The 23,194-nt window shown below is 42.1% G+C and overlaps 3 protein-coding genes across 5 annotated transcripts in view; all 3 read left to right on the forward strand.

Annotated features, from left to right (window-relative positions):
* The first annotated feature begins 90 nt into the window (after positions 1–90).
* On the forward strand, positions 91–9,391 carry LOC311102866 (nuclear receptor-binding protein-like). Its single transcript, XM_084144317.1, has 18 exons — positions 91–199; positions 1,052–1,388; positions 1,484–1,606; positions 1,795–1,899; positions 2,059–2,148; positions 2,287–2,327; positions 2,614–2,708; positions 3,001–3,084; positions 3,220–3,278; positions 3,445–3,543; positions 3,612–3,744; positions 3,900–3,990; positions 4,092–4,142; positions 4,578–4,713; positions 4,829–4,882; positions 5,007–5,070; positions 6,302–6,357; positions 6,746–9,391. Exons 2-18 carry the CDS (start codon positions 1,185–1,187, stop codon positions 6,839–6,841), a joined length of 1,581 nt encoding a protein of 526 aa, XP_084000443.1. The 5' UTR covers positions 91–199; positions 1,052–1,184; the 3' UTR covers positions 6,842–9,391.
* Positions 9,392–9,792: 401 nt separating this feature from the next.
* On the forward strand, positions 9,793–15,239 carry LOC311102867 (keratinocyte-associated protein 3-like). The gene is made up of 7 exons (XM_084144318.1): positions 9,793–9,931; positions 10,803–10,987; positions 11,087–11,146; positions 13,040–13,237; positions 13,327–13,461; positions 13,537–13,653; positions 14,127–15,239. The coding sequence occupies exons 1-6, from the start codon at positions 9,919–9,921 to the stop codon at positions 13,630–13,632; spliced, it is 687 nt and encodes a 228-aa protein (XP_084000444.1). The 5' UTR covers positions 9,793–9,918; the 3' UTR covers positions 13,633–13,653; positions 14,127–15,239.
* A 6,096-nt stretch (positions 15,240–21,335) lies between these two features.
* The window catches only part of LOC311102863 (frizzled-3-like), a 31,223-nt gene continuing 29,364 nt past the window's right edge, over positions 21,336–23,194 (forward strand). For 2 of the 3 annotated variants that reach the window (XM_084144312.1, XM_084144313.1), the window contains exon 1: positions 21,336–21,630. In XM_084144312.1, coding sequence (XP_084000438.1) covers positions 21,367–21,630 — 264 coding nt within the window. In that variant the 5' untranslated portion in view covers positions 21,336–21,366. Of the gene's footprint in view, positions 21,648–23,194 lie in introns of all 3 variants that reach the window. The other variant, XM_084144311.1, reaches the window with a different exon arrangement.

Here is a 23,194-nt window from a genome sequence, read left to right on the forward strand (position 1 = left end):
CCGGTTGGAAAATTAATGAATTCACTTTTCACCTGGTGCAAACCCGGGCGACCCGGGCCAGATAATCGAATCCCCCGATTCTATTAAATTACTTCTGAAAACCTGAATAGCGTCCTTGTCATTTCTAGCTAGCTACTACTAGCTAATTTACGCACTGCGAGGGGATTTACAAGCAACACATGTTGTCACTTTCTTCCAAGTAAGTAGCTTACTTGACCGTGTTTGTTGGCAATATAGCGCATAGCTGGGTAACAAAATTGGGATATTGCTGACTTGTTTATTAGTTAAAAGTTACGCTAGCTACTGTAGCTATATAACTTAATCAACTGTTTGACTAAAGTTATCTAGCTAGGCTAGCTGACGTTGACAACGTTAGCTAGCTAACTAAAGTTGTTTTAAGCTAGCTAGCTGGTTACTTATCGGAGTAACTTCGTGTTAGACATATTTTCTGAATGTGTAACTAGTAATGGTACAGTACGGTACAGCTAGCTAGCTAGCTAGCTAGCTAACGGCATTTTCCAGTTGTGACCCCATGGCTATCTTTAACGTTATGTCAAAGTGAAAGTTGGTCAATTAGCTAGCAAGTTATAGGTAACGTTAGTTATCGAACTTTAATGTCGCAAGTTTGGAATAGAGACGTGTAAATTTGGCGAACTAACGTTAGATAGCTTAGCTTCTAAAGTTGGCTACCTAACTAGCTAGTTACAAGTGGAACTTGAGTGCACACCAGCTAATTAGCTAGCTAACAATGCCAGCTACTGTACAATGTCAGTCCACGGCATAACAACTGCGTAGCAAGTAGGCCTAAGCTGGTTTTCTACAGTAATGCTACAGTTAATTTATAGCAGAGATTTTGACTTTGCAGCCCTCACTGGTAACCATAGACTTGTTGAAGTGACGTAGCCAGTCCCGACCTAGCAAAATAGGTCAGTAGTTAATAAGAAAAACTCTCATTTCATAGTACAGGTAAGGTATTGATAACTATGAGTTGGCAGTGTGCTCCAAACTCTGTGAGAGAGAGAAATAATAACGGTGTCTCTTTTGCCAACAGTGCCTCATAGTCCTCAGGGTGTGAGAGTGTAAGGGGGTGCGGCTGCCACAATTCCAGAAGAGGGAGGGAGAAAGGCATTCTGCCTTTGAACCCCAGAGAGGCACAATCTGCCCCAGAGACTGGTATAATCGTGATGTCAGAGGAAGATGGTAAACCCATCCAGGCTCCGGAGGCCAAGGCAGAGCCAGTGGCCCCCAGTGGCCAGGGACCTACGTCCGTGTCCACAACTGTGTCGGGGCCCCCCACCCCCACCGAGGATGAGGAGGATGAGAGCGAAGACGAGTCTGAGATCCTGGAGGAGAGCCCTTGCGGCCGCTGGCAGAAACGCAGAGAGGAGGTGAGACACATTGACCATTGGACTGTCCATGAACGTATTGCAACAGTGTTTGTGAAAGTACTGAACCGTGTCTCTGCCTCTGTTCTCTCCCCCAGGTGAACCAGCGGAACGTCCCAGGGATAGACGCTGCCTACCTGGCCATGGACACAGAGGAGGGGGTGGAGGTGGTCTGGAACGAGGTTATGTTCTCTGAGAGGAAAAACTTCAAACTGCAGGAGGTAAAGTATGTCTGGCTGCTACACAAACATCTCCCCTCTCTGTCTGTTCTTGTGTCTAGTAGAGTTATCGTTGTACTAGAGCAAATATCTTAATTTGCCTTGAACACTGATACAAACAGGTGATCCCACCTCTATGGCGACTTTAGTTAAATGCTGTCCCCATGTTCTCCCTATTCCTCTGTGAACAGGAGAAGGTGAAGTCTGTGTTTGACAACCTGATTCAGCTGGAGCATCTCAACATTGTCAAGTTTCACAAGTACTGGGCTGACATCAATGACATCAACCGTGCCAGGGTGAGTTCTGACTCATCTATGAGAGGAAATACTTTCCTTGTTTGTATCACATGGTCTGGTTGATATAGTCAGGCCAATGTGAGTAAGGAGTCAGTGAAATAATGTAACACATAATTTCAATGATTCTTCCTACCTGATAAGTTGCTGTCTTCACCTCAGGTGATTTTCATCACAGAGTACATGTCCTCGGGAAGTCTGAAACAGTTTCTGAAGAAGACGAAGAAGAACCACAAGACCATGAATGAAAAGGTGCAAATATCATAATACAATTTGCCCTGCCCACCAAGTCCCCTACAACACAGTAGCACATCAAAGGATGTTTAGCTTTGCAGATAAGACATTCATTAGTCTACATGTAACAGAATGTATCATTTGTTTGTTCTTTAGGCCTGGAAGAGATGGTGCACCCAGATCCTCTCAGCGCTCAGGTCAGTCTCTCTCACTCATACAGACCAACTCTGTCATAGCTGCAACACTAATAACAGGGCCCCATATTCAATCAAAACAGGTAATCAGGGTGATGTGTAGTAGGCACGAAACAGGAGAAAATGTTTTGTAATGGTGTGAAACATGGATGTTCTACCTCAACTGAACCAATAAGAACAAGAATTTTGTTGAGGTGTGCCTTACGGAACACAAACCTGGTTTACGATGACAGATGAAAACAACTATGGGGTTGACTAACTCCTATGGTCTCTGATGAGCCTCTGTTAGTTACCTCCACTCCTGTGAGCCGCCCATCATCCACGGGAACCTGACCTGTGACACAATCTTCATCCAACACAACGGACTCATCAAGATAGGATCAGGTAGTGCTCCAGTCCTAAACACCTGGGTGAACAGCACCACACCAGCCCTGTATGGGTTTAGCTCCAGGTTATAAGATTATAAGGCTGCGTTTACAGGCAGCCCAATTCTGATCTTTTTTTCACTCATTGGTCTTTTGACAAGTAGATCAGCTCTGAAAAAAATCTGATGTGAAAAGATCTGATGTGATTGGTCAAAAGACCAATGAGTGGAAAAAAGATCAGAATTGGGCTGCCTGTCTAAACGCAGCCAAATAGTCTGACTGTGTCTAATCCAGTGTCTGTTCTCCCCCAGTGGCTCCAGACACCATCAACAACCATGTGAAGACCTGCAGAGAGGAACAGAAAAACCTGCACTTCTTCGCTCCTGAATATGGAGGTAAAGACTTAGAATGCCTTGGATAGGTCAGATGTAGGTTAAATATAGGATATTCTCAGGAAATATCTTTCACTAAAACCATCATTGCCTCATGTCTCTTCTCTCTCTACTTTATCTTCTCCCTGACCCCTGTAGCTGTTGCAGATGTCACCACTGCAGTGGATATCTATTCCTTTGGGATGTGTGCCTTGGAGGTGAGATGGCACTCTCAAATTGAAATGCATTTAAAATTGATGTAATCTCTGTGCGTCAGAACTCATGTGATGTCATATCACCGTATCAGGCTTATCTGCTCTCTGCTGCGTTGAGGCTTGTGTTGGGTGGATGGTGGTGATATCATTGTGTGTGTCTGTTATATAGATGGCAGTGTTGGAGATCCAGGGGAATGGAGAATCTTCCTACGTCTCTCAGGAGGCCATCAACAATGCCATACAGTCACTGGAAGACCCACTGCAGAGGGTAAGTGTGTGTGTGCGTGTAATATTATGGTTGTGTGTGTGTGATACCCATGTGTGTGTTCCCTGCAGGAGTTTATTCAGAAGTGTCTGGAGGCTGACCCGTTTAAGAGGCCTACAGCCAGAGAGCTGCTTTTCCACCAGGCTCTGTTTGAGGTGCCCCTGTTAAAGCTGCTAGCTGCACACTGCATCGTCAGCCACCAGCGTGAGTCTCTCTCGCACACTCTCACAGATAAACACTACGCCACCAGAGTGAGTCTTCACACAAACACGAGACACTCGCTCATTCTCACACACAAACATACACTGCATTATCAGCCACCAGCGTGAGTACCTCTATCTTCTCCATACCTCTCTCAGATATGATCCCTGAGAATGCCTTAGAGGAGATCACTAAGAACATGGACCCCAACCTCATCATCGCTGAGATAAAGGAGGGCGTGCAGCTGAAGTAAGAGACACCAACAGTTTAACTATCTTTAACTGAGTAAGTTTTAGATCTCAGGGTATTTTCTTCAGTCCTGTGCTGATCCGGTTTTTCTCTCTCATCAGGCTGTCTCAGTTTCCTGCCCTGGAGCTGGATAAGTTCCTGGAGGATGTCAGGTAAGGAACTCGCCATCAGCTACTGAACAGGACCAGGAAGCTGTCCAGCCTATTACATATTTTCACCACTAGAGGGTGTAGCTAAACCAGAGCGCTCATAGACCTCTACTGCTACATTACTAGAGAAGCATCTTGTAATGCACTATACAATCTCTGGGGTGGCAGTATTTAGCATTAGCCTATTATTGTGCTTTGCCTACATCTGAAATATAAGGTTTTTCTCTAGCCCTTCCCCCGTTCATACTTTTTATTGAAGTATTGCTCAAATCTGTGTGTGTAAAAATGTAAGAGAACCTACAAACACTCAAGATTTGCTCCCAGAGTTTTGATGTTGCAAGGTGACCATCGTGGGTCTACACTTTAGCCTTAATAACATGTGTATGCTTTACCTGTCTCATCATGAAATGAATGTAACCCCTCTGCCCTCCCTAACAGGAATGGTATCTACCCCCTGACAGCGTTCGGTCTGCCCTCTCGCCAGCAGCCCCAGCAGTCCCCTGTCAAATCCCCCATTGTCACCCCCTCCGTCAAATCCCCTACCCCAGAACCTTCTGAACTAGAGACACGCAAGGTGAGGGAGAGGAGAGAGTGGGAAGTAATATATATCCAATCAATTACTTCATAATAGTAATACATTTGATTTGTTGGACACCTATCTGAACACCTACATTTCTCACCTTCTGCAGGTTGTTCAGATGCAGTGTAATATTGAGCCAGTGGAGGAGGGTGCAAAACATCATGTAAGTAGCTTTAATCTCATCATTTTCAGTTCAATGAATAAAAGTTAGATGACATCAACAAGCATGTTCTAGTGGCCAGTCACTGAATGTGTAACCTACTCTATATCTCCTCCTCCCTCCACAGCTGACACTACTGTTGAAGCTGGAGGACAAACTGAACAGACACTTAAGCTGTGACTTGTTACCCAGTAAGAACAACAGAAACAAACAGACATGTCATTGAGCTGGGCAGGCAGGGGCTGGAGATCAAAGTGTACGTTCAGTTAAAGGAATACAGAACGCATACTGTGATCTATGCTATTGCTAACCCAGTGTGTTTTATTAGACCGCGCTTGGACCCTTAGGTCTTCTATAACAAGAACACGACAATCCGCAGCCACTATACTGCTCCCAAGGGGGCCAATAGGATTAAGTCTTACTGGACTGTCCTCTCCTAATGACGAATGGGACTCAATGGAACACAGGTGCATAGGCCAGACGGGCCACAAGTCTCGATCAAACTATGTAGCCAGTCTCAAACTGTTAGACAGGTGTTTGGGTAAGATAACATAGCCACACAGCATTCCTTTAAACAATGTCAGTTTTCACAATCGAAGAGATTAGAGTTGTAACCCTCCCAGCTCTTGTCTGACCCAGCTTGTTGTGTATGTTGTCTGGGAATGGCAGGACTTTGGCCACAAAGCCTGTCTGTGTGTTTTGTCTTTGACTCCAGACACTGGCCCTGCCCTAGTGTACTGTAACCCCAGCCTAATCCACATCGGTGGGGCTGCTTCAATTGCACTCATAGCTGGCATGATCACTGTTTGTTTGTGTGTGTGCCTTGTATGTGAGATACCAGTGGGCTAGCGTGCAGATAAGGTGGAATTGGGTGGAGGGGGACAATGCATGGAAGGCCATATTGGGGATCCTTAGACTGTACAAACACAGTATTATGTTGTACCCCATAGGGAATACAGGTCTAAGTTAGGGATCTACGTGGAACACTAGTCTTCCCATAGTCAGGAGGGTGTGTTCGTATGAACCCCCCCCCCCCCCCCCCCCCCGACACACACACATGACAGGCGTGTCTAGTGTTGCATGCCCATGTGTTGAGAATGTCAGGCGTGTGTGGATGTTGCTGGCAGCTGCTCTGTCTCTGGGGAGGGCTGGGGCACGGACACACCCTGCAGGGGATACAAATGCATACAGATTGCCTACACGTACACAAACGTATACTCACCCATGCATGCATATTCCTTAACTACCTGTGTCTTCCCACGTCATACATGTACCTCCTATTGATACTTAAGCTGCTCCTATCAGAGACAACAGTCCAGTGTAACTCTGTTGGGATACTAACACATTTTGATATTGCACTTAAGATTGCGTAGGAACAAATCTGTGTATATGCTACCACTGACCCTACTGTTTCTGTTCCAGATGAGAATGTACAGGAACTGGCTGTTGAACTGGTCCAACTGGGCTTTATCAGCGAGGTAAGAGTGTGTGTACTTGTGTGAGAGAGACGAAAAAGGTTGTTTGTAGGTGTTCTGTGGTAGAGTGGTGTGTGTGGGTTTGTGAGAGTAAGTGTTGTAGATGGCAGAGGAGAGTGGATTAGTGTCCATTATGAGTGTCGCACACACTCTAGCTCTGCTTGACCCCTACACTCTCACACTCACTCTCACACACACACACAGGCAGTGTGCGCAAATGTCAGATAGCAGCTCCTACTCTCCACTCTACTACAGATAGGATGCTGCTTTTAGATTCTCCCACTCCGTACTTATAGCTCTGGAGCATGCATACATAATATCTCCCACCCCCAACTCTTGACTCTTCTGTGTGTGCTCCCTCTCCACAAAATGTGATTGATTGTCCTTACAGGTGGACCAAAGCAGGATGGCCACTGTACTAGAAGAGGCCTTCACCAAGTTCTTCAGCAGGAACGATTCCCTCAACCCTGTCACTGTGTCCACATAACAGGATCACCACAGACCCCCACTCCAGTACCTCTATATACGCCTCCACAGGCACCTTCGTAGGTGGTTTGAAATCAGATACAAATCTAATTCCTGGCCATGCGACTTGTCTGAACGGTCAAATCTGATTTTATTTGCCCTCAAGTGGTTTTTACTGTTATTTGGCATATCTTGTTGCTTGATAGCTTCTCTGTTGACAGTTTGACAAGAATGTGGTAGCTAACTAGCTTGTTAATTGTTTACAAACAATTGGGTGAATGTGCTAGAAAGCTAAAGCTAGCTAGTTGATTGTTGTGGCTAGCCAAAAAAGACTTGTTATTGAAAGTTCGGTCATCTTAACCTTCGAGGCTTTAAAAGTGTTTCTTACTCTGATTTTGAACATTCAAAGCAACTGGGAAATGTCCATGGCAGGCATTGTCACCTTAGCTTACTACATAAGTGATAGGAAGCATGAGCACCTCCAGCCTACACCACTGCACATAACCGTCGTAAATATGACAACTAGCGTAGCCATGTCAGCAAATTACTGTCTGAACACCCACACATCCGATTTGGTCACTTGTAACTTTTTGGTTGGCCAGTCAGTATTCCAAAACGGATTTGAAAACCAAAACGGATTTTAGCATTAAAGATGCACTATGCAGCAATCGCTCCGCCATTTCCTGGTTGCTAAAATTCTAATAGTTTGCCTAATTTCAGTTTGACAAAACTAACAAGTATAGTGTAGAGAATCATTGTACCATCTAAACTGCTTTAAAATATATTTTACATAACCAAAAATATTGTATTTTAAGCTGTTTTGAAGCTGGTGTACAAAACTGAAAGTATGACTCAAAAATGAAACTTGACGGGACACATAGAAATAGCGCACATAGAACAGATCTACCCCCTACCGCTTCTTAGACTTGCTTTCAATGAGAATGAATGTGAATTTGGTTGGGTCGCCCAAAAAGTTACATATTGCAGCTTTAAGGTCTGCAGTGTGAACAAGGCTTAATTCTCTGGGGGACCATATATAGCCTTACGGGGCTGCCCGAGTCAGTCCCCCTCTGTTTAGTTCTCTTTACAGTAGCAACTTATTTTTGGGAAGGAAGCCAACACGGTTATCATATGTCAGTATTACTTGTTTGTGTTTTTAGAAATGCATTTACTATCTTTGCCATTTGCCTTTTTTGTGGCTGTATACAAGCACACTTGCTCTCCCCTTAAAGTTCTCTGCTTCGGTGTGGTCACAGCTATGCATGAATGTCTGTGGTGAACCTCACTACATTTATGAGTGGGGTAGGGGGAGTGGAGTCTGTTACGAATGTGTCATATCTTCACTTTTTAACAAACTGAAATGTTTACTGTGCTCTTAACGAATGGAGCCACACCCCCATGGAGTCTGAGCCAATAGTCTGGGAGTGGTGGGATTTACGGGCTGTCAGTCAAAGCAGAGGAACTACCTGAACAATTTACAGGAGATGTCCAATGGCTGGAGCTGTAGTTAAGAGGTGGCTGATCGGTGAACGCCGTATTCATGCCTCTGATTGGTTAACCCAACTTTATATAGTCTGTAAAAACTAATAATAATGACTTTACATTGTTTGGCCAACCTTATTTCTTATACTGTTCTTCATCTGGATAATTGAATGGTTTCCTTTAGACTTTCCTTTGAATATTCTGGCCATTGAGAAAGTATGTTTTTTGTTGTGAACAGGTAATGATTTACTTTACTGTACAACCCAATGAGGAGTTGATGTTGAAGTCCAAATATGAAATGTAGATATGAGTGGACAACAGTTAATCTAGTGGCCTGGCTGTCTAACTCATACTGCTTTAACCAAGCTGTTGTCTTGCCAACGGCAACACTCTAGTGCTGTTGAGTGCAGAAATAGTTGGGTAACCTGGGTCACATTCAGTAGGGCACAATGTTGTGGAATTTTGACATGGATCTATATTGTGTAGAACAGTCACACCTATATGAATCCTGTTAGCTGTATTCATTGCTTTTCTATCTGCAACGTTCAGTACATTGCACACTCCAAATGCAACCCAGGCTACAGAATGATGCACTTGCCTTAAGTTTACTCAACAGCCTCTTTCCCCATAGCTGAATTCACTGGTAGAATGGCAAAAAGCTAAGCAGTCAAACTACAGCGGGTCACATCTGTTACTCAGAAATGTTTCTGTCCACTGTGACAATCTGATATTTTAGCTGGAAAAACTGCAACTGCAACAGCAAAGCCTGCAACTAGATCCAACCTCAATATCTTAACATTTGTTTTACGGTTACTGTATTCACAATCTGATTATTTTTTTCTTTATACTCTCTACTTTGTGAGAAGCACTTGGGCAGTGTATTTAGTGATTGAGAAATAAGTGGGTTGGTGAGTATGGTGATTGGATTTGTGTGTGTGCCTATGCGTGAGTAGTAGTGTGTGTGTGTGTGTGTGCCTTCGGACTAGTGTATCCTATGAGAGCCTTTGCAATGTATGATTCTTTCATGTTTCATTATTCAATTGTTTGGTATTCTGTATGATTAAATATGTATGCACCACCTCTCCCTAAATATGTCTCGTCATTAATTAGTTACTGAATACTTTCATCTGGGATGTTCAATCAGACACTGCTAACAGTAACTCAGTGAATGCCTCCACCTAGTCTGTGGTTTACTCTCACCTAATGACATATGTTAGGTATTACTGCACTGTTGGAGCTGGGAACAGAAGCATTTTGCTACACCCTCGATAACATCTGCAAAAATATGTGTAACTGACCAATACAATTTTGTTATTTGATACACACATACAGACCTACATTTAGCTGACTCTTTTACCCCCAACCACTTTATACACACAGTAAGAGTGAGATAATTGAAACACAAATTAAAATGTAACACACTCTCCCGCCCTGTTTTTAATTTGCATACAAAAACTGACCTTTGTTCCCAGTGAACGCCCAACATCGCTTGACAGGTGAAGCCCGTGACGTCACCAACTCGGTAGGCGCGAGGAGGTTTTTCATGAAAATAAAACGTTAGCCTGTCTGTTATCCTCCATGAAATAGGCTATATCTTGACAAATATACTGCAGAAGTATGTGTGGTTTCGGTAAGTGAACTTTAAATTACTTGTTTTTTTTTGTACCGGAGAAAGTTACCTATTGTTTTCACTTCGGCGAGGGAACCATTCTGTCACCCGTTGATAACCCTTGATCATGACTCTCAGTTCCATTACATTGCACATACAGTGCCTTCAGAAAGTATTCACACCCCTTGACTTTTTCCACATTTTGTTGTGTGACAAAACGGGATTAAAATTGATTTAATTGTAAAAACATAAATATATATCAACGATCTACACAAAATACTCTGCAGTGTAAAGTGGAAGTAAAATTCGAACGTCTGTAAAAAATACAACACTAACATATCTTGATTAGATAAGTATTCAACCCCCTGAGTCAATACATGTTAGAATCACTTTCTTTCCTGAATACAAAGTGTTATGTTTGGGGCAAATCCAATACAAAACATTACTGAGTACCACTCTACATATTTTCAAGCATAGTGGTGGCTGCATCATGTTATGGGTATGCTTGTAATAGTTCTAGACTGGAACGTTTTTCAGGATAAAAAATAAACTTAATGGAGCTCAGCACAGGCAAAATCCTAGACGAAAACCTGGTTCAGTCTGCTTTCCACCTTTCAGCAGGCCAAATCTACACTGGTGTTGCTTACCAAGAAGTCAGTGGATGTTCCTGAGTGGCCATGTTACAGTTTTGACTTAAATCTGCTTGAAAATCTATGGCAAGACCTGAAAATGATTGTTTAGCGATGATCAACAACCGATTTGACAGAGCTTGAAGAATGTACAAAATAATAATGGCCAAATATTGTACAATCCAGCTGTGAAAAGCTATTAGAGATTTATCCAGAAAGTTTGTCTGTCTGTGTGTCTGTCTCTCTCTGTGTGTGTGTGTCAGATAAGGAGAAGGGTCCGGGGTGGCTGATGAAGAAGGGGTTTACTCTGATCCTAGTGGGCCACATCAACTTCATCCTGGGAGCCATCGTCCACGGCAGCATCCTGCGCCACATCTCCAAACCCAACGACCAGATCACCACTGAGTTCACCGCAGGCAACATCATCTCTGTCACTTCAGGACTGTTGGTCAGTCAGAAAACTATATTATGGGTTACTGTAGTAATAATTTGTAATAACGTGATGTTATAGATTTAAAAAAACATACGTTTGTCTTTACGTTTTCAGAGCATTGCAACAGGAATTATTGCCATATTGGTGTCAAGAAATCTGTTGGTTTGGAAACTGGTAAGACCATCACCATCCATAACAATAACATATAATTTGTAAGATAGAATGAACATCATTAAGTCTGCAACCATCACCTCTTCACCTCCTCTCTCGTACATTCTTTCCCCACTGACCTCCCTTGATTACTTGTTCTAGTCTTTTTAATAAATATTTGTGTGTTGAAAATGTCTAACCTCTTAGCTATTTGCATACACTTCAAACAGACATACATAACCCACCAGATACACCACTATGGGTTTCTTCACTGTACCCAAACCAAAAACAGATTTAATGCGTCGCTCAGTTATGTATAGTGCCATGTCATCGTGGAATGCCCTGCTCCAAGAGGTTATTCAGGCAAAAAGCAAGTTTAGCTTTAAAAAAAACAGATAAAAAAAACATATTGTATCACCGGGCCTATCCTCTTTCTAAAGATCTAATTTAACTGTACAGTATCAGTCAAAAGTTTGGACACACTTACTCATTCAAGGGTTTTTCTTTATTTTTACTATTTTCTACATTGTAGAATAATAGTGAAGACATCAAAACTATGAAATAACACATGGAATCATGTAGTAACCAAAAAAAGTGTTAAACAAATCAAAATATATTTTATATTTGAGATTCTTCAAAGTAGCCACCTTTTGTCTTGATGACAGCTTTGCACACTCTTGGCATTCTCTCAACCAGCTTCATGAGGTAGTCACCTGGAATGCATTTCAATTAACAGGTGTGCCTTGTTAATTTGTGGAATTGTTTTCCTTCTTAATGCATTTGAGCCAATCAGTTGTGTTGTGACAAGGTAGGGTTGGTATAGAGAGATAGCCCTATTTGGTAAAAGACCAAGTCCATATTATGGCAAGAACAGCTCAAATAAGCAAAGAGAAACGTCAGTCCATCATTACTTTAAGACATGAAGGTCAGTCAATCCAGAAAGTGTCAAGAACTTTTAAAGTTTCTTCAAGTGCAGTCGCAAAAACCATCAAGCGCTATGATGAAACTGGCTCTCATGAGGACCACCACAGGAAAGGAATACTCAGAGTTACCTCTGCTGCAGAGGATAAGTTCATTAGAGTTGCCAGCTTCAGAAATTGCAGCCCAAATAAATGCTTCACAGAATTCAAGTAACAGACACATCTCAACGTCAACTGTTCAGAGGAGACTGCATGAATCAGGCATTCATGGTCAAATTGCTGCAAAGAAACCACTACTAAAGGTGCTGCATCAGATGACCTGGCCTCCACAATCACCCGACCTCAACCCAATTGAGATGGTTTTGGATGAGTTGGACCGCAGAGTGAAGGAAAAGCAGCCAACAAGTGCTCAGCATATGTGGGAACTCCTTCAAGACTGTTGGAAAATAATTCCAGGTGAAGCTGGTTGAGAGAATGCCAAGAGTGCGCAAAGCTGTCATCAAGACAAAGGGTGGCTACTTTGAAGAATCTCAAATATAAAATATATTTTGATTTGTTTAACACTTTTTTTGGTTACTACATGATTCCATATGTGTTATTTTCATAGTTTTCTACAATGTAGAAAATAGTACAAATAAAGAAAAACCCTTGAATGAGTAGGTGTGTCCAAACTTTTGACTGGTACTGTATATAGGAATATGTAGATATGAATAGTGTGTAAACAGTATTTTTGTTGTCTCAGTGTCTTTCCAATAGATAACTCATATTATTATTTTTAGTTTTTTTAGAATGTTTATTTTATGTCTATAACTTGTCTATAACTGTTCTGTACTTTCATGTATTTGTAAGTTTTATTTGGACCTCAGGTAGAGGTCTAGCTAATGGGGATCCTAATAAACTATACTCCCTTGACTTCACCCCTCTTTCCCTCCTTTCTCCTCCACCTATCCCCCCCTACTCTTGCTCTCTCTCTTCTCCTTCTCTTCCGCAACTCCAGCACATAGGTCTTCTGATTAGTTCCTTTCTGAATGCCCTACTCTCTGCGGCCTGCGGCGTCGGGCTCCTATTGGCTATTAGCCTCACCATTGCCAACGAGGGGCGGGGCCTCATGATGGGCTGCAACTTCACTGACCTGCCAATCAACGCCCGCTCACCAATCAATGCAGACTGCCCCTTCGACACCACACGGATATATGTACGTCTGTTATAGGACGTCTGTCCCTCTCTCCCTCTGCCGCTTTGACACCACACAAATATGTATTAAGTTCCTCTCTCTCTCTCTAGGACACTACCCTGTCTCTGTGGTTCCCATGTGTTCTGCTGGCAGGACTGGAAACAGGACTGTCCATCTGGTGCTTCGTAGTGGGACTGGTACTGAGGGGTCTAGGACCCTGCTCACATGCATACCTCAAAGAACAGGTAATACACACACACATACACACACACACACTATCCTTTAATCTCCATCTCACCTGTTTCTTTTCTCTGTGCCAGCTGGAGGAAGAGGCTCTGACAAATAGGGCAGCGGCAGATCCAGAGTACTCACCCCCAGGCCAAAGCCTGATTGGACAACACTCTGCCTACGCATAGAGGACTGCCACAGTCAGGGAGGTGAGGGCTCAGTCCACCGGTGCTTGACCCTTCCCTGAGCCTCTACCCTCTAGCCCTTTCTCATTTCCTTTTTTGTTTTTGTTTAAATCATCTTTTACTTTTTTCTCTCACATTTTACAAACATAATAAATTAAATAATATAAATACAAATATTTTCACATCAATACATGGGTTCATTATTAGGCTACTTAACATGATTTACATATTTCTCCTTTCCCATTCCCCTAGGTGGAGCCATGGTGCCTAGTGGTGCTTGTTTTAGTAAAAAACACATGGGTTCATGGGTTATGACTGTGCAATTACAATTTTACCATGTAATTTTAAGTAAATACCTGGTCATTCCTGTACCGTAAACTAAAACACTACACATCTAATCAATTTCTTCAGATCTACCAAAGCAATTTTTTTAAAGGAGCTAAAGTAACTAACGTCTCCTCTCATGCGCTCTTTCCAACATTGTTTTGATGACGAAGGTGATGACTGAACCTCGTCCTCTTCAGAGAACCTCCCTGATGCCTATACCTCCACTCATACCAAAGACTCTCCTCTCCCTCTCAGTGAGCGGCTAGACTGTAAGATGACCATGTTTCTGTGTTTATTCACGTCTGCCTCAGAATGTCAAACCTCCCCTCGATCCGCCAACAACATTTCACAAATACAGAATTATTGATGGGATCAATATCCTCGTTATAGTATTTCGCGAAGATCATATTTAAATCAGTGGAAATTATTGTATTTCATCACATTTGGCATTTATCATGCTTCATACTCCGTTATTTTCTTGATATTAAGGGCTGGGCATTATGGCCTAAAAATCATATCTAAATGTTTTCTAACTCATGGGCAATTGACGATATACTTTGTTGTACAATTAAAGGTCAATTAAAGGTTAAATACACTGCATTTCAAACAGTCAGCAATAATCTAATGAATGCAGGGCTTGTGAAATTATACCTAGGCTAAATATAAGCCTTCCACAACCATAAGACCTACTAATAATTAAATTATTTTATCAAAATAGTTTCACCTGCTTTTTTGCAATAATCACTGATCTGGCTTTCAAGTCTGTCTATGAAAATGCCCATTTTGTTACAAAGTTAACCAGCACCATGCATAATGCACATTCACTAATAACGACTAACTTCTTGTAGCTGGCATTATAGAAAATCAACACCGGTCTCATAAACAATCTCTCAAGCACAAGCCCACGTGCTAGTGAGTAGCCAGCTAATCTTTATATTTCAAGTTTAGTCAACTTGGATCTACAGTTGAAGTCGGAAGTTTACATACACTTGGGTTGGAGTCATTAAAACTCATTTTTCAAGCACTGCACAAATTTCTTGTTAACAAACTATAGTTTTGGCAAGTCGGTTAGAACATCTACTTTGTGCATGACACAATTATTTTTTCCAACAATTGTTTACAGACAGATTATTTCACTTATAATTCACTGTATCACCATTCCAGTGGGTCAGAAATGTACATACACTAAGTTGACGGTGCCTTTAAACAGCTTGGAAAATTCCAGAAAATGATGTCATGGCTTTAGAAGCTTCTGATAGGCTAATTGACATCATTTGAGTCAATTGGAGGTGTACCTGTGGATGTATTTCAAGGCCTACCTTCAAACTCAGTGCCTCTTTGCTTGACATCATGGGAAAATCAAAAGAAATCTGCCAAGACCTCAGAAAACTTTTTGTAGACCTCCACAAGTCTGGTTCATCCTTGGGAGCAATTTCCAAATGCCTGAAGGTACCACGTTCATCTGTATAAACAATAGTACGCAAGTATAAACACCATGGGACCACGCAGCCGTCATACCGCTCAGGAAGGAGACGCATTCTGTCTCCTAGAGATTAACATACTTTGGTGCGAAAATTGCAAATCAATCCCAGAACAACAGCAAAGGACCTTGTGAAGATGCTGGAGGAAACAGGTACAAAAGTATCTATATCCACAGTAAAACAAGTCCTATATCGACATAACCTGAAAGGCCACTCAGCAAGGAAGAAACCACTGCTCCAAAACCGCCATAAAAAAGCCAGACTACGGTTTGCAACTGCACATGGGGACAAAGATCGTACTTTTTGGAGAAATGTCCTCTGGTCTGATGAAACAAAAATAGAACTGTTTGCCCATAATGACCATCGTTATGTTTGGAGGCAAAAGGGGGAGGCTTGCAAGCCGAAGACTTACTGTAAGTCGCGCTGGATAAGAGTGTCTGCTAAATGACTAAAATGTTTTTAAAAATGTAACACCATCACAACCGTGAAGCACGGGGGTGACAGCATCATGTTGTGGGGGTGCTTTACTGCAGTAGGGACTGGTGCGCTTCACAAAATACATAATGAGGAAGGAAGGTTATGTGGATATATTGAAGCAACATCTCAAGACATCAGTCAGGAAGTTAAAGCTTGGTCGCAAATGGGTCTTCCAAATGGACAATGACCCCAAGCATACTTCCAAAGTTGTGCCAAAATGGCTTAAGGACAACAAAGTCAAGGTATTGGAGTGGCCATCACAAAGCCCTGACCTCAATCCTATAGAAAATGTGGGCAGAACTGAAAAAGTGTGTGCGAGCAAGGAGGCCTACAAACCTGACTCAGTTACACCAGCTCTGTCAGGAGGAATGGGCCAAAATTCACCCAACTTATTGTGGGAAGCTTGTGGAAGGCTACCCGAAACTTTTGACCCAAGTTAAACAATTTAAAGGTAATGCTACCTAATACTAATTGAGTGTATGTACACTTCTGACCCACTGGGAATGTGATGAAAGAAATAAAAGCTGAAATAAATCATTCTCTCTACTATTATTCTGACATTTCACATTCTTAAAATAAAGTGGTGATCCTAACTGGCCTAAGACAGGGAATTTTTACTAGGTATAAATGTCAGGAATTGTGAAAAACTGAGTTTAAATGTATTTGGCTAAGGTGTATGTAAACTTCCGACTTCAACTGTATTTGCTAACAAGGTAGAACAGTTTGTTCTACCTTGTTTTGAACACACCCTTCTGTCCGTCTCCAACTGTTTCAACAGCATGCTAGCCTGTCCACATTGTTCAGATATTTAAATCAAGTGGGCTACCTTATTTTTCAGAATGAGAACGAATATTATTGCACATTTATAAAAGACAGACTAGACAGCTAGTATAACAGTGTTTGGCTAAATGGCTGCTAGAGGTACATGGTACTGCAATACCGCGCGTGACAATCTGAGCATTAATTTTCCAGAATTGATACTCCTGTTTTAGTAGTCTGCTCTCACGCAATTTGAGGAGTTGAGACATAAAAAGGGTATCGTTAGAACTTCTCTTCTATTACAGTAAAATAATATCTCAATGTCTTTCGGTGTCCATATGACTGATTCTGTCTGACCAAACCTCAAATGCAAATAGCAGCTAGCGAGTTGAAACCACTTGTCACAGAGAGGATGAAGTGTTCTCTCATCTTTGTTGTTGTGAGTGGCAGGGGGAGGGGCTTGGTGTTTATGTTTGTGTGTAAATGGGAAGGTGCACAGTCACAGCAGATGGAGCGAAGGAAACGAGACTAAAAAGGCATGAGAACAAGCGGACATAAACGCTCATAAAAATGAAAAATGAACATACATTTTTGCGATACAGACATTTGGAATATCGCGAAAAAACACTAATTTGAATTAATTCACTATATCGCCCAGCCCTACTTCATAAATGTAGGAATATAGCAATAGCCTGCCTGAGAGGGGCTCTGTGGTTCAATATCAACGGTCTTAAATTGCATCCTCTTCTATCCCCCCAGTTATTTCCTGATGGTGCATATGAAAGAAAGGAAACAGAGAGATGAAACCACTTTAGAGTACTGAGACACACCGTGAGAGTTTGTTTCAGGCGTAGCTGGGATGGGCTCACATTCCCCTACACCAGGCAGAAGCGAACAGCTCAGCGCTGAAGCGGTTAATCTGGGACTGGGTTAAATCGAGCAGGTTGTAATCTTTGCATGCAAGGCTAATCCCCCAAACCGAGGGGAGAATCAATATTGATATAAGGAGGTGACTGACACTGTCACAACAAAGCGGGTTCCCTGTGCGACACTGTCACAAAAAGGTTGTCCCTCCAGGGTTTCCGTATGTTGTTGATATTGTAGTACTACTGTAGTAGTGTGGTTTAGGAGGGATAAACTAGTGTAAGGCTACTCATCAAGATGCCCTGGTGGACTATCTGAATTGTGCTCTATCAGAATGTGGTTTGTTAATCTTTTATGTATAAGAGTTGGGTCAATTTCATATTTATTCAGTAAATTAAGGAAGTTAATTGAAATTCAGTTTATTAATACTTTTCTAATAGTTTTTTTTAAGCATGAGTGGAATTTCATTTCACCTCCTGAAATGAAAACTGAATTGATCTCAACCCTGATCTGGATCTACATTTAATGACCTATGTTGTTTTTTGGTTGCCTGCAGTATTTATACCCAAAATTGCATTGGATTATTTATTTTTTGTTGATTTTATGTCACAATGTGTTCAAAGTTTTTTACATTAAATAATCTGCTTCAAATTAATGTTTACTATTGACTAATCATTGCTATCCTCAGAATACCTTGACTAGGTAGAAATGCACAGCACAATCTCACACACACACACACATACACACACCCTGTATATATAGCCTCCCTACTGTTATTTTATTTTACTTCTGCTCTTTTTTCTCAACACTTTTTTTGTTGTTGTTTTATTTTTACTTTTTTTGTTAAAAATAAATGCACTGTTGGTTAAAGGCTGTAAGTAAGCATTTCACTGTAATGTCTGCACCTGTTGTATTCGGCGCATGTGACCAATAACATTTGATTTGATTTGATTTGATCACTAGTGATGGGGGGGGGGGAATTATACTGTTACATATCGGGATATTATTTTTTATGATATATGGTATTGTTTTGACAATTTCGCAATATTATTTTTGCACTATTTGGCTGTACCTACGACAAAACTCCAGTATTTTTCATTTATAGCTTTTTCTCCATCTTCTTTTTTAAAAGGGAACAAATGAAAGTTCAGCACTTTCATTTCCATGACTAATCAACACGTATTTTCTTATGGCTCTTTCTTGACCCTCTGCAGCAGATATATGGTGAGCAATATGTTTGGAACATCGAATCGCAATACGTATAGAATCGTGAGAATCGCAATACATATAATGTCGGCACCCAAGTATCTTAATAATATCATATCGAGAGGTCCCTGGCAATTCCCAGCACTACACATCACGAGTTTCCATCATAGGCTACAAGGCCTATTGTTGAGTAGGCTTACAACTGCAATAAATCAATACAAATCATATTGTGGGCTTTAGGCCTACTCACATATTTTACCTCGGGTGTGCTCTCCACATTGCTGTTTGTTTACCTTACACTGAGTGTTGGCATTGGGGTGATGGCTGCAGGGAATGGGAATGTTCAGGTCTATTCTGCAGCCTATTATGCAAGCATTAATGAATGCACAGTATATATAACGTTGGACATGATGTTAATTAAATTTGGATTTCTCTGTGATATATCATAATAAATATCAATTGAACTGATTGATGATAATTTTGCATAATGCAATGAGTTGGTTCTTATTGCGCTGCGCGCTCTCGCTCAAAGCGCGCGTCCGGGAATAGATCATTGAATGGATTTCCAAGCACAGCAGCAGCGGGAGAGAGAGTGAGAGTGAGAGTGAGGTGCTTGTGTATTGTAACTGGAAGAAACATCGGCAAAGAGCACTGCAGTTCAAGCATAATTCCAATTGAAGGTGAAGTTGATCTTTTTCTGTTTGTGTGTAATCGGGCTTGAAAAATTACATATACATACGAAGCGTTTGTTCGTGGTATAGCTTGTTGTGACTGACTGTATTTTTACCAGTTACGGGTACAGTAGCGACACGTTTTAATAAATGTTACAACGTAACCATGTCTCGTTTGCGAGTTAGGTATCGTATAAAATGTAACAATTACGAAAATAAGTATTTGCTTCCTATAAAAGAGAAAATGCTAGCGTTAGCACAGTTAGCTAGGTGTCCAAGACACGTTGGTGCGCGAACCTTAGGTCAGAGATTGTCAGAACCGTCTTGGGGCTAGCAGTGATATTTTAAGATTGTTTTTCTATCTATGTTCCACTGTATTGTTGCATTGTATTTTGTTGGGATTAACCGGCGTATCTACATTATTACACACTCATTAAGGTTGCTGTATAGCTATACCGTTTAAATGGCATTTATTTGCGACACCAGTGACATAGTAATCAACCCGTGATGCGAAACATTACGAGAGCATGTTAGTTGCCCGGCCAACCTCACACAACCGTGCGGCTAGGGGGATGGGTCGGCATCTATGGTCGGATTGTAGGGGTTAAATTCGATTGAAAAGAGTGGAAATTCAAGACGAGGATGCATGAATTGCTAGGCATAATAGATTGACTCGACTGGAAGGGCGTGTGCGCAGCTGTTTAGTAGCAAATTAACGCCCCACAGACAAGGTTGTCCTGCAAAAATGAATATAAATTGCTCTTCATAGAAACCACTAGCGACATAGATACTGTATTGGACGATTGACACCTACATGCCTGTATACCTATAGGTGTGTGTCATATACCTATTGGACAGTATCATGTTGAAAATTAAATACAGAAATGTATTTCATAATAAATCACTGGCTATACACTGAATGTACAAAACATTAAGAACACCTTCCTAATATTGTGTTGCAGTTCTTCACATAAACCGGTGTGCCTGGCACCTACTACCATACCCCTGTCGAAGGCACTTAAATCTTTTGTTTTTCCCATTAACCCTCTGAATGGCACACCTACACAATCCATGTCTCAATTGTCTCAAGGCTTAAAAATAATTTTATCACCTGTCTGCTGCCCTTGATCTACACTGATTGAAGTGGATTTAACAAGTGACATCAATAAGGGATCATATCTTTCACCTGGTCTGTCTGTCATGAAAAGAGCAGGTGTTCCTAATGTTTTGTACACTATGTAAGCCTATGTTTACCAGTGACGTTGACCTGCCACACAACTGTTTTCACCCTTATTAATAACCTAGAAGTAGCTCAGATGTTTCAATTGAAAATGTGATAAATAACAATGTAATATAACAGTGACTGTAATAATAATGTAATAACTACAGCATGTATTCTATTGAATCAGATATGTTGAAGATCTATGGGGACTTGTGTAAATGAGGGGTGGGGTTGCTGTTTTTCAACTCCCTGTCTCTTGTCACCTATATACACATTTATAGGACTTTCTTGCCACTTGTCTTACCATTCTTTGTAGGTCTTGCTTGACGTGTGTTACTCGGCCGTTGGACGTTCTTTGTGAAGAAACACTGAAGACTTTCAATAAGCAGTTTCTCTTTTTTTTTTTATTGGAGAGAAGGAGAGAGGACCATAGCTGTGCTGGAGGTGGGGGAGGGGGGGGGAGACGGTGGAACATCTAGGCTGATGATCTCAGCCCTCCAGCGGGTACAGACCCAGCCAGAGAGGGCTGGAGGTGAGAGGCTGGCTGTGTGGATCCCATAGCCAGGCAGGGTGCATTCTCTGGGGGATGGAAGCAGCAGGACTCCCCTGTGAGCTCCACAGATCTCCAGGGTGTGATTGTGGAGAAGAAGAAGAATAGCCCCGCTGTTCTCTAATCCCTCCTCTCCTCTCTTCATCCCTCTCTCACCCTCCCCTGCTTCGTGAATTGAGGATGAGAGTGAGGTGGGACTGCACGTCACATGCATTGGCGGACTCACACAGAGACAGGGTCATGTCTAGGTCACTCTTCCTCCTCTTCCTCTCGTCCCTCCGCTCACTCTGTCTGTCTATCCATGCGGAGACAGCAGAGAGCCACAGTACATTTACCTGTGAGCCAATAGGACTGCGGATGTGCCAGGACCTGCCTTATAACACCACCTTCATGCCCAACCTCCTCAACCACTACGACCAGCAGACGGCCGCGCTCGCCATGGAGGTACTGACTATAGCTGTGTGTGAGTGCATGTGTACCTGACGGTCTTTGCAATTGTAGTGTGTGCATGCGTGCGTACCTGACAGTCTTTGCATTTGGGTGTGTATGTGCTTTGCTGTTGCTCCAAAGGGATCATGGTTTATGAATAGAGAGTGATATGAGGTTGTAATTTGAGCGTTTGGGCTGACATAGAAACCAACCGACTCAGGTTACTAGCTGTTCTATCCTTCTCTTTTGTGAGTCTTCAGAATGAATGAGCAAGGATAGCTTGTTTCAGTCAGTAGGGTACTAGCCTTACTAGTACTTATTTCTCAGCATATTTCTAGGCTGACATATTTTTTTTGTAATAGAGTTTTGTGTCTGCTGTGGCTTGGAGGGGTGTGTAAGACGGTATTTTCTGATTTGATGACTCGTGTTTGTGTGTGTGTCATCTGCTAGTCATCCAGTTTAGAGAGCCATTACAGTATGTGAACGTGATGGCATACGGTTATATCTCCAACCTTTAATAATGCCCTCATCTGTTCATTACCCATCGCTTTAGTACACGTGTATAGTACACTGTAGCTCAGTTGGTAGAGCATGGCGCTTGCAACGCCAGGGTTGTGGGTTCAATTCCCACGGGGGGGCAGTATGGAAAATGCACTCACTAACTGTAAGTCGCTCTGGATAAGAGCGTCTGCTAAATGACTAAAATGTACAAATGTATAGCTTCCAAAAACCATCTACCTGTGGCTCTTAATCTTTTGCCTTCTTTTCTGTCCTCTCTCTAAATCTAGGCCTAGTTCTAGCATGGTGAGGATGACATTACTCATATTTTGCTGCAGTGGACCAGTTATGCAAATAGATTATGAATGAAGTGTAAAAGCCCAGCACAGCTGTTCCTCATCTTCACATTATTTTGCCCCCATCAGAATCAGCCGAAACCATCACAGGGAAAAAAAAAAAAACCATGCTGTGCTTTTTCTTCTTCTGCGTATTCAATCATTGAGCATTTTTGTTGTTGAATTTTATCAACATATATTAATGTGAGGATTTAAATTTACATCTGTTGTTGAACTTTATTTAACCTAGTAAAGAAGTAACCTAAGCCCTACCCTTCAGCCCCGGAATGCAGCTTTACAAAATGCAGTTGTTGCAACAGGAGGAGCTGCAATGTGAGACCGTGCTAGTTCTCACTCCCGGTCACTCTGGCAGCATCAGTGGAGGGCTCTGGTTGTGAGAATCCGCAAAGGAAATTGAATAATATCCCTCACGGGACGCTGGCTATACCCGCTCTGATGTTTTACATGAATAACAACAACAACAGTCATTAGCAGGCAGGATAATCCAGAGCGACTCCTAGCCAACACATAGACTGGTCTCTCTCTCTCTCACACACACATACACACACACACACACAAAGCCCAGTCAGCAGCACATGGTTTCCCTGAGGGGACTGAGCCCTGGTGTTACCCGCACCATGCTTCAGTATTACCATGCCTCAGCCATCTGGACAGATCATCATTTCAGCTGTAAACCAACATATTGTATTTTGCTGTGTGCGCATGCGTGTCTGCGTGTGGCTGGC

Source organism: Coregonus lavaretus, assembly GCF_964263955.1.
Source record: "Coregonus lavaretus genome assembly, chromosome: 27".
Classification (NCBI taxonomy): domain Eukaryota; kingdom Metazoa; phylum Chordata; class Actinopteri; order Salmoniformes; family Salmonidae; genus Coregonus; species Coregonus lavaretus.

Coding starts and splice junctions, on each gene's coding strand:
- LOC311102866 (XM_084144317.1), top strand. CDS start 1,185: ATGTCAGAGGAAGATGGTAAACCCATCCAGGCTCCGGAGGCCAAGGCA. Junction 2,149..2,286: donor ACAAGACCATGAATGAAAAG/GTGCAAATATCA, acceptor TTTGTTCTTTAG/GCCTGGAAGAGATGGTGCAC. Junction 3,085..3,219: donor CTTCGCTCCTGAATATGGAG/GTAAAGACTTAG, acceptor TGACCCCTGTAG/CTGTTGCAGATGTCACCACT.
- LOC311102867 (XM_084144318.1), top strand. Junction 13,238..13,326: donor TCGACACCACACGGATATAT/GTACGTCTGTTA, acceptor CTCTCTCTCTAG/GACACTACCCTGTCTCTGTG. Junction 13,462..13,536: donor ATGCATACCTCAAAGAACAG/GTAATACACACA, acceptor TCTCTGTGCCAG/CTGGAGGAAGAGGCTCTGAC.